General features: G+C 44.4%; 1 protein-coding gene across 1 annotated transcript; it reads left to right on the top strand.

Annotated features, from left to right (window-relative positions):
* Positions 1-254: 254 nt before the first annotated feature.
* Positions 255-10,057, top strand: LOC123072893 (vacuolar fusion protein MON1 homolog). The gene is made up of 11 exons (XM_044496564.1): positions 255-668; positions 1,040-1,119; positions 1,229-1,300; positions 1,402-1,441; positions 7,452-7,553; positions 7,678-7,799; positions 7,892-8,024; positions 9,190-9,281; positions 9,357-9,438; positions 9,640-9,704; positions 9,817-10,057. The coding sequence occupies exons 1-11, from the start codon at positions 270-272 to the stop codon at positions 9,896-9,898; spliced, it is 1,269 nt and encodes a 422-aa protein (XP_044352499.1). The 5' UTR covers positions 255-269; the 3' UTR covers positions 9,899-10,057.
* The last annotated feature ends 631 nt before the right edge of the window (positions 10,058-10,688 follow it).

The following is a 10,688-nucleotide window of genomic DNA, read 5'->3' as shown; positions in this document are numbered from 1 at the left end:
CTTATTCCTTATGCGGAGAAACAAAATCCAGGCAAATTTGATGATGAATTTAAGCAACAAAAGATGAACTCCACAATTGGAAACCAAATCTAGGCAAGAGAGATGGATGAACTCACTCAACAATTACCAACCCAGTAAAAAGCTCCCACCAAGCAGTCAAGTCAAACCGACCGCTCCGGCTAACCCGATGATGACTCGGTGATAGATCGACCTCCTCCCAATCGCTCCCCCCTCCCTCCCCCCCACTAATCCCACTCCCCTCCGCGGCCATGGATCCGGCCCCCGATCCGCCCGCCGCCGCCGGCGAGGCCCTGGCCGCGCTCTCCCTCCGCGCCGCCGACCTGCCGGCGGACTTCGCCGCCTCCGCCGCCGGCGGCGGCCACGAGATCGCCGAGGAGGAGGACGAGGACGACGAGGAGGGGTACGTGACGGCGGCGTCCAGGGGCGGGAGCAGCACGGCCGCGTCCCGGCGGAGGGAGGAGTTCGAGGGGCTCGAGGAGGAGGACGAGGACGGCCCGCCCAGCCCCAGCAGCAGCGGCTACGCCGGCGAGCGCGGCAGCAGCGTCGCCTCCCCCTCCGGCGGCATCGAGGAGGAGGAGCCCGACCCCGCCCCGCCCCTCCCCCCCGGCGCCGAGGACTGGGCGCGCGGCAAGAAGCACGCCGACGAGGTCACCCCAGCTCCACGCTCCGTCTTCTTGTCTCTTGAGCTATTTCAACCATCTAATCATGGATTATTCTCGCCTCAATTCATTACTCATTTAGTAGTAATTTGGATGCCGAGCGCTGACATTATTATCAAGTAGCTTCAGCTTCAGTGATCACACAAATCCATGCTCACTCATAAATGTTGTATGTACGGATCTAAAAACTACCAAACCTGCAGTACATAATTTCCAAAATTTTCATTCCCTACTACTTTTTTGGTGTCCTGGGTGGCATTCAAGTGAAGTTTGCATGCGCCGCAGTAGCTGCTACTGCTGGAGGGGTGTAGGTGTTTGTGTCGTCTTACCCTGAATGTGTTCCATCCATGATGTTCCAGGATGATGGTTCAGCTTCATGGAGGAAGAGGAAGAAGCATTTCTTCATCTTGAGCAATTCCGGCAAGCCGATATACTCTAGGTAAAATCACTTAAGAAAGAGGAATTCATGATAGAGTTTGTAAGGAATTGCTGCACTTTCTCAGGTGAAACCATAACATCACATTTCCTTCGTCTTGTTCAACTTCTAGGTATGGAGATGAGCACAGGTTAGCTGGGTTTTCTGCTACACTGCAAGCGATTGTTTCTTTTGTGGAGAACAGGTATGCAATCCTCTTTTGCTGATTGCAATGATTAGTGTCCTTTACCTTTTCCTGTGGGCTGTACTGAATTTTCCTCTTGGTGTTGTTCCTTCTTTATCCAGTGGTGATCATATCAAATTTGTGAGAGCTGGGAAACATCAGGTCACGTGGAGGGCCTTTAGTCCGGGTTCGTAACACAACCGGGACTAAAGAGGGAGGGGGCCTTTAGTACCGACCCTTTAGTCCCGGTCCGGGAACCGGGACAAATGGGCCTTATGAACCGGGACAAATGGGCCTTTTCTACTAGTGCTAGGCCATCATGTCAACCCATGGGCCCTATACAAGAAAGACTGGAAGCCTCCACCGACATAGCCGACTAGATTGAGGGCATGGTATCTCATATAAGCCATGGCTGAACTAGTCAATACACAAGTTCAATCTCTTATAATATATGTACTTTGTACACCCCTATCCCAATATACACGAGCAGGAGTAAGATTTTACCTTGTACTGAGAGCCTAAACAAATCTAAATCATGTCTCCATTCTGTTATGATCTACTCATCTTGCGGGGATACCATATCGAGGGATCTACCGGAATTAGCTCTGAAAGTAATGGCCCATGAAAGTCACGCGTGGTGAACTCAAACATCATACAGGATCTCTAGTGGACGCTGGCATGATCTACATGCGAGGTCAGCTCTTCCTCTTTGGTACCATGATGTGTATATGTTGCCAACTCGGTCGGCCACATCAGCCTACTCGAACTATGCTCCAGGCTAGATTGTCAAATTTAGCAATCTGAGAGTATGCCACACATTCACGCGGTGGGCTTGTTCTCCAAGGCATGGCATCATGTCGGGCCCAGGAGCATCAGGCTAAAATTTTCGACCCACCCACCACCACTTGATTGCCACTGTGGAAGAGCTCACTAACGTCCTCGAGGGGACCAAGCAGTAAAAAGACCCCGACGAGGAGATGGGTGAGTTAATAGATAGCCTCCCACCATCCCCGGCACAGTGGTACAACCTATATCGCAGGCACGCCGGATCCAAACTTTGAGGACAGCGATGCATAGTATTAAGTGATCATGAGATCAAAGCACTTGACCAAGCGGTTTTGGACAATCCAGAGCAAGATGCAGCTCGACTAAGAATCGTATGGACCCTCAGCAAAGTTTATAAGGAAAAGAGTGCTACCTCTTGAGCTTGCGTTGGTTTTTTCCTTGAAGAGGAAAGGGTGATGCAGCAAAGTAGAGTAAGTATTTCCCTTGGTTTTGAGAACCAAGATATCAATCTAGTAGGAGACAACGCACAAGTCACCGAATACCTGCACAAACAATCAACAACTTGCACCCAACGCGATAAAGGGTTGTCATTCCCTTCACAGTTACTTGCAAAAGTGAGATCTAATAGCGATAGATAAATGATAAAGTTTTTGGTATTTTTGGTTTATAGATCGGAAAGTAAAAGATTGCAAAATAGTAGATCAAAAACTAGCAAGATGGAAAATAGAACTTATATGATGAAAAAGAGATTCAATATAATGGAAAAGAGACCCGGATGCCATTGGTTTCACTAGTGGCTTCACTCAAGATAGCAAATATTACGGTGGGTGAACAAATTACTACCGAGCAATTGATAGAAAAGTGCAAAGTTATGATGATATCTAAGGAAATGATCATGAACATAGACATCACGTCCGTGTCAAGTAGACCTAAACGATTCTGCATCTACTACTATTACTCCACACATCGACCGCTATCCAGCATGCATCTAGAGTATTAAGTTCATAAAGAACGGAGTAACGCATTAAGTAAGATGGCATGATGTAGAGGAATTAACTCAAGGAATATGATAAAAACCCCATCTTTTTATCCTCGATGGCAACAATACAATACGTGCCTTGCTGCCCCTACTGTCACTGGGAAAGGACACCACAAGATTGAACCCAAAACTAAGCACTTCTCCCATTGCAACAAAAACTAATCTAGTAGGCCAAACTAAACCGATAATTCGAAGAGACTTGCAAAGATATCAAATCATGCATATAAGAATTCAGAGAAGAATCAAATAATATTCATAGATAATCCAATTATAAATCCACAATTCATCGGAACTTGGTAGACACACCGCAAAAGAATATTACATCGAATAGATCTCCAAGAATATCGAGGAGAGTATGGTATTGAGAATCAAAGAAAAAGGAAAAGCCATCTAGCTACTAGCCATGGACCCGTAGGTCTGAAGTAAACTACTCACACATCATCGGAGAGGCAATGGTGTTGGTGTAGAAGCCCTCCATGATCGAATCCCCCTCTGGCAGGACGCCGGAAAAGGTCTCTAGATGGGATCTCACGGGCACAGAAGGTTGCGGCAGTGGAAAAGTGGTTTCGTGGCTCCGCTGAATGTTTTCAGGGTATAAGAGTATATATACGCGAAGGAGCTAGGTCAGGAGACCTCAATGGGGCCACGAGGTAGGGGGCGTGCCCTACCCCCCTTGGCACACCCTCGACCCTCGTAGCCGCCTTGTTGCGTCTCCGACTTCATCTCCAAGTCTTCTGGTTTGCTTCTGGTCCAAGAAAGATCATTGCGAAAGTTCCATTCCGTTTGGACTCCGTTTGGTATTCTTTTTCTGCGAAACTCTAAAATAGGCAAAAAAAAACAAAAACTGGCACTGAGCTCTCGGTTAATAGGTTAGTCCCAAAAACAATATAAAATAGCATAATAATGCATATTAATTAAATATCCAAAACAGATAATGTAATTGCATGGAATAATTAAAAATTAAAGATACGTTGAAGACGCATCAAGGAGACACTAAGAGTGAAGGACAGCCGAGCTGGAAGAGGTTGAGGAGTTGCCGGACTCGGCATCCAATTGGCAAGACCATACCGTTAGTAGAAAAGGCTCCCTAGCCATGGCTGTGCCGGAATGCTTGAGATCCAAACCGACCAGCTTGCATGAGCATGACCGCGCGACCGTCTTGGCTTACGCATGGCACACTCTCGAAGCTCTCTGTTCATCGATTGTTGGTCTGACAAAATTTCATCCGACATGCTTCGTTGATGAGATCGTCCGCCATAAGTTTTCACCATATTTCAAGCAAAACATGAGATAATCCATTGTAATTATGCCGATGCCATCCGATCCAAGAGAAAAGGTGAGTTAGTTCGCTCCTTCTGAACCTGTTTCCTAAAGAAGAAAATGAGATAATCCATTGTAATTATGCCGATGCCATCACTGCGTTCAAGCACGGCATGAAGGATGAGAAAGTGTGTGAGGAGCCCGACCAGTCTGGTGCAAAGGACGATCTACCCGCAACCGCAACCGCAACTGCAGGACGGTGATGGTAACGATGAGGTCAATGATGAATAAGTAGGCAGTTTTTCGATTAAATTAACCCATGAATAAATCATGAGCATGACATGAACAACATTGATAACACATTGATTACGATCTAACAGAGCATGTCCTACACACATAGTAGAAACATCTACGCATATCGCTAGTACTGCTACAACAGAAAGAAACACGAGAGGGATAAGCGATGTATACCCTCCAATCGGCCACGCGGCGGCGGTGACAGTGGCAGCAGCCGCGGCATCATCGGCAACCTTCTTGTCGGCCTCGGCCTTCTCAGCGGTGGCACGATCGGCGTCGGTCGACATGGTGATGACGAAGGTGATGCGGATGTAGATGAACAGAAGCGAGCAGTCGCGTAGTCCCTACCCAAAAATCTAATCGCCCCTCTTCCGTACAGGATCCGGAGAGGCGGGGTTTCGGAGGCCTGCTCTCCCGTCAACCGTGTACGCGGTGGACGGGATGGAGTCGCCGGCGGCAGCAGCAGCAAAGGAACGATGTGGGCGTGGAGGCGGAGATGTGTTCTATTTCGCGGCGGCTAGGGTTGGCAGCGCCCCACATAACCGCGCGTGGAAAGACGTGGGCTGAACCCACGTCCAAGTCGGTAGCCCAAAGACTCTCCGTTCCTGACCGGCAAAAAGAAGCGCATAGGAGTGAGCTCGGCTCAGCTCAATCCCGCAACCCGCGGCGCGACGAGCGGAGGAGGAGGAGTGCGCGAGGGCTTCTTCTCTTCTCAAGCTCCAATAGCATGAGGAAGAGAATCCCTTATAAACCACTCCAACTCTCCTTCCACTAGCATGGTGGGACTAAACTTCCCACCACCTTGTCATGCCACCTACATGGACCCTTAGAGATTAAATCTGAAATTGTCATATGACGAATGTGGTCATTCCGCCGTGGAAAACCCTAGTCAGATGGTCGCGTAGATCAAAGGTGGTCAGAATCTCAGACCAGGGGTTGCACTTTCGGCTCAGTGGGCTCCACGACAGATAGCTCATGGAGTGCGCTTCTGATCCTTTTTCGAGGTGTAACATGGATAAATCTTGTTCACATCCTTTATTTGTAGTGGAAACTGCTTCTGCCCATCGTTGCCTTTGCTAGGTTGCAACTCACCCTCGTCATCATCGTTATGAGGGTTGGGCTTCTCGGTGTTGGCCTTCTTATGGACTCAACAGTTCTACTTCGTGTAGTTTGCGGGTGGGTTACCATCATTCTTCCGACCATGGATATCACAAGGTTTGTTCATGACCTTACCGAAGGCCCAATAGCGTCGTTGACCTTCTTCTTTTCCACTGTTTCTTCTTTCTAGCATTTCCACCCTAAGGAGCGAAGGCGGCATTTACCTTGTTGTCATCGTCATCCCCGTCCCGACGCTTTTTCTTATGATCGCACCGTGAATTTCTTGGCTGGTCATTTGTGTTGGACAGGCTCTGATCACCATCAGGTGCCCGCTGCTTGGCGGCTACGCATCTTCACTTGTGATGTTCTTGACGATGATGTCCATCAAGGCCGGCATCTACTTGGACTTGTAGATTGGTCTGTTGTGCCGTTCCTGAATGTGGCGATGGCCTCAGTATCATTGCAATCAATGATTTTTTTTTGAGGAAGTGTTTTTACTGGCGCACCGTCTCTCCCTTGCGCTGCTTCATGTTGTTGAGGTTGTTCGCGTCTGTAGGTCGGATATAGGTTCCTTAAAAGTTCACAATGAACATGTACTCCAGCATCTCCCAGCCCGCCCAGCCCCAGCAGCAGCGGCTACGCCGGCGAGCGCGGCAGCAGCGTCGCCTCCCCCTCCGGCGGCATCGAGGAGGAGGAGCCCGACCCCACCCCGCCCCTCCCCCCCGGCGCCGAGGACTGGGCGCGCGGCAAGAAGCACGCCGACGAGGTCACCCCAGCTCCACGCTCCGTCTTCTTGTCTCTTGAGCTATTTCAACCATCTAATCATGGATTATTCTCGCCTCAATTCATTACTCATTTAGTAGTAATTTGGATGCCGAGCGCTGACATTATTATCAAGTAGCTTCAGCTTCAGTGATCACACAAATCCATGCTCACTCATAAATGTTGTATGTACGGATCTAAAAACTACCAAACCTGCAGTACATAATTTCCAAAATTTTCATTCCCTACTACTTTTTCGGTGTCCTGGGTGGCATTCAAGTGAAGTTTGCATGCGCCGCAGTAGCTGCTACTGCTGGAGGGGTGTAGGTGTTTGTGTCGTCTTACCCTGAATGTGTTCCATCCATGATGTTCCAGGATGATGGTTCAGCTTCATGGAGGAAGAGGAAGAAGCATTTCTTCATCTTGAGCAATTCCGGCAAGCCGATATACTCTAGGTAAAATCACTTAAGAAAGAGGAATTCATGATAGAGTTTGTAAGGAATTGCTGCACTTTCTCAGGTGAAACCATAACATCACATTTCCTTCGTCTTGTTCAACTTCTAGGTATGGAGATGAGCACAGGTTAGCTGGGTTTTCTGCTACACTGCAAGCGATTGTTTCTTTTGTGGAGAACAGGTATGCAATCCTCTTTTGCTGATTGCAATGATTAGTGTCCTTTACCTTTTCCTGTGGGCTGTACTGAATTTTCCTCTTGGTGTTGTTCCTTCTTTATCCAGTGGTGATCATATCAAATTTGTGAGAGCTGGGAAACATCAGGTCAGATGGCCTTCCTTATCCAAAATTTACTCTTTTCTTTAAATGTTACTTCAGGACAGTGCACACGCCTGAACAATCAGACACCACTGACATGGGCATTTCACCGGAAAACCCTTTTATGTATTCTAAGTTGATTGTACACTGTTCTTTCAGATAGTTTTCCTTGTCAAAGGTCCGATTTATTTAGTTTGTATAAGTTGCACCAAAGAGACGTTTGAAGGATTGAGGGGCCAACTAGAGCTCATGTATGGTCAGGTGCTTCCACTGTTGCACTCATCTTTAACACCTTTGAATTTCTTGTATTTTTATTATAATTATTATACAGTCTTGCGTTTCCATTCTTATGCTGATTTCTCTGTCTGAAAACACAAATTTGCAGATGTTGCTTATTTTGACAAAGTCGGTCAACAGGTGCTTTGAGAAGAATCCCAAATTTGATATGGCACCACTTCTAGGTGGCACAGATGCGGTTTTCCTCTCTCTTATACGTGCATTCAGCTGGTTAGCTTGTTTCCTTTTCCTTTCTATGGATCCCATCTTAATACATTTTGGACTTTAGTACTTAATTGAAATCATATTGAACCATTCTACAGGAATCCCGCTACATTTCTTCATGCATACACATGCCTTCCCCTTGCCCAAGCAACAAGACAGGCTGCTACCGCAGTTTTGCAGGACATTGCTGATTCGGGAGTTCTGTTTGCACTGTTGATGTGTGATCACAAGGTTTGTCCAATTTGCTGCCATGACTTCCATTTTCATGCTAACCCCATTTGACATTTTCATCTTACTGTACTGAATTCATGCTTATTTGGTCTGATGTAACATTTTTCCTATTATAGTTACTTCTGAAAACTCTTTAGGTGCCACTTGAACTTTCTAGAGCTTCATATAACATGGTATAAAACTTGCTGTATTGTCAGTCTGTCAGTCAGTTACGTCTTTTACCATATCCAAAGTGGGATTCCACATTTCTGAGAACTTCTCTAGAAAGCTTGCCATTTGTGTTCTTTGGTATTACCGTATTAGAATCTTTGATCTTTTTGTAGAGTTAATGGCCTTTCTCGAATAGTCTACAGTTTTTTTGTGCTCTGTAGCTTGCCGAAGGGTGCCAGTACCATTTAAATTGCTCCTTCTAGTGCTACTATTTGTTATTGTGGGCTTTCTGGCATCCCATCACAAGGCACCAAACTTTATCCATATCAAATATGCTACTTGTGGTTGCTAGTGTTTGGAGACATTTAACGTAAATCATTTATTTTCTTTAGTCCTCTTTTTGTCTTTGTGAGAGCTACATTGTTTGTTAATTTCAAGTTTGTCCAGTTTCCTGTCAGAACTTCCATTGTGCTACTTAGTTCATTGACCCTTTAATCAAACTGTGCTGGAATCCTGCTTATGTGCTAAAATGTAACACATTTCTTATTATAGTTACTCCTCAATACATTTTAGATGCCACTTGACCTTTCTAAAGGTTCATATAACAGTATCATAAATCTTACTTTATCGTCAGTCAATCAGTTACGTCTTTCACCATATTCAAGCTGATATGCCACATTTCTGAGAATTCTGTAGAAAGATTCCCATTTCTATTCTTTGGTATCAGATGTTTTTGATCTCTCCAGTAGACTCAACGACTTGTGTGTTCTGTAGCTTGACAAACGGTACCAATACCAATATGGATTGCTCCTTGCTCATGCTAATGTTAGTTATTATGTGCTTCTACCAATTGCGTCTGCCATCCCATCATGAGAAATAGAACTTTGGCCATTGCCAAATATTACACTTATGATTGCGACTTTGCAAGTCTATGGAGATGGATACATAAATCTTTTAGTTTTGTTAGTCTTTTGCATTCATGTTTCTGAGAGATATGATCTTGGTTAATTTTCAGGTTATTAGTCTTGTGGGAGCACAAAAGGCAACTTTGCATCCTGATGATATATTACTACTTGCAAATTTCATATTGTCCTCCGAATCTTTTAGGTAATCATCACATGCTATCTGAAATGAAAAACCTTGACCTACAAGCATCTTACAAGATTTGTCTGTTTAACGCAGGACTTCGGAGTCTTTTTCACCCATATGCTTGCCAAGATACAATCCTATGGCCTTCCTATACGCTTATGTTCATTTTTTTGATGTGAGTAAAATAGCTGCATCTGAATATGCATGTTCACTTAAGTGTGCCGGCAATATCCTCATTATGAGAATTATGATGCATGTCTTACGGCACAGATGGAAACTTGTAGAAGTTCATGTGCAGTGTTGATCAAATTTTATTTATTAGTTTAGGTTTGAGAAAGTCATTTTATTATATGAACTAATCTTTTCTCCATGGCAGGAAAATACTTACTTGACTCTTCTTACTCCGAGATCAGATGCCTTCTTTGATTTGAAAGATTCAAGGTGAGGTACACATTAAACTGTGTAAGACTTAAAAGTATCACAAGATAATGAGTAAATGCTGCCTAATATGTATTGGAACTGAGACAACTACTCTTTTGTCAACGATGTCTAGGGCCCGCATTCAGGATGTTCTATTGAAATCAAATGTCCTTCTCGAAGTCCAAAGGTCTTTGCATGAGAATGTACTTATGTAGTTATGTTACTACATCTACTAGTTAGGAAAATTAAAAAACTTAAATTTGGACATGTTTGCAAACAAGTGTTATGAAAAAGTAAAACGGACATATCTTTTGCATACGATGTCGAAAAAACGCATAATATATCAAAAAAATCAGGTCAAATTTTTAGAATCCTCAAATTCTGAAAGGAAAAAAAGATATGCTTAAATTTTAGTTTTTTTTTACTTTTTGTTAAATCTGGTCAAACTACTTATTCAAGAAATATTAGTGCTAATAAATAATTGTTTTTAGTTTTTTTACTTTTGGTCAAATTGTGGTCAAACTATTGTCAAATCTGGTTAAATTGTGCTCAAAGTATGGTCAAACTGTGGTCAAACTACTGATTTAAGAAATACTGGTGTTACTAAATAATTATTATTTTTTAGAATAATAGTTTCAAACTCAAATGGTGCTTAATGCTCAAGTTTAACTCCTAAGGGTTAATGGGATTGACAGCTTAGTATTGTCAGAAAAACAACAAGTGCGGACTTGGAAACTAGGGGGAATAGAACTCGAAAGTTAAGCGTGTTCAGACGGAGTAGTGAGAGGATGGGTGACTGATACGTCTCCAATGTATCTTCTTTTTCGAACATTTATGCCCTTGTTTTGGACTTTAACTTGCATGATTTGAATGAAACTAACCCAGACTGATACTATTTTCAGCAGAACTCCCATGATGTTGTTTTATGTGTAGAAAAGAAAAGTTCTCGGAATGTCCTGGAAATCCACGGAGGTACTTTTGGAATTAATAAGAATTTCTGGGCGA

This window comes from Triticum aestivum, chromosome 3B (genome assembly GCF_018294505.1).
Source record: "Triticum aestivum cultivar Chinese Spring chromosome 3B, IWGSC CS RefSeq v2.1, whole genome shotgun sequence".
Lineage (NCBI taxonomy): Eukaryota > Viridiplantae > Streptophyta > Magnoliopsida > Poales > Poaceae > Triticum > Triticum aestivum.
The sequence above is the reverse complement of the archived record's forward strand: the minus strand, read 5'-3'. Positions and strand labels throughout refer to the sequence as shown.

What these genes read in the sequence shown, in the direction of transcription:
- LOC123072893 (XM_044496564.1), top strand. Translation starts at nt 270, where the DNA reads ATGGATCCGGCCCCCGATCCGCCCGCCGCCGCCGGCGAGGCCCTGGCC. An exon ending in TAGAGCTCATGTATGGTCAG is followed by an intron (nt 7,554 to 7,677) that starts GTGCTTCCACTG and finishes ACAAATTTGCAG; the next exon opens with ATGTTGCTTATTTTGACAAA. An exon ending in TGTTGATGTGTGATCACAAG is followed by an intron (nt 8,025 to 9,189) that starts GTTTGTCCAATT and finishes GTTAATTTTCAG; the next exon opens with GTTATTAGTCTTGTGGGAGC.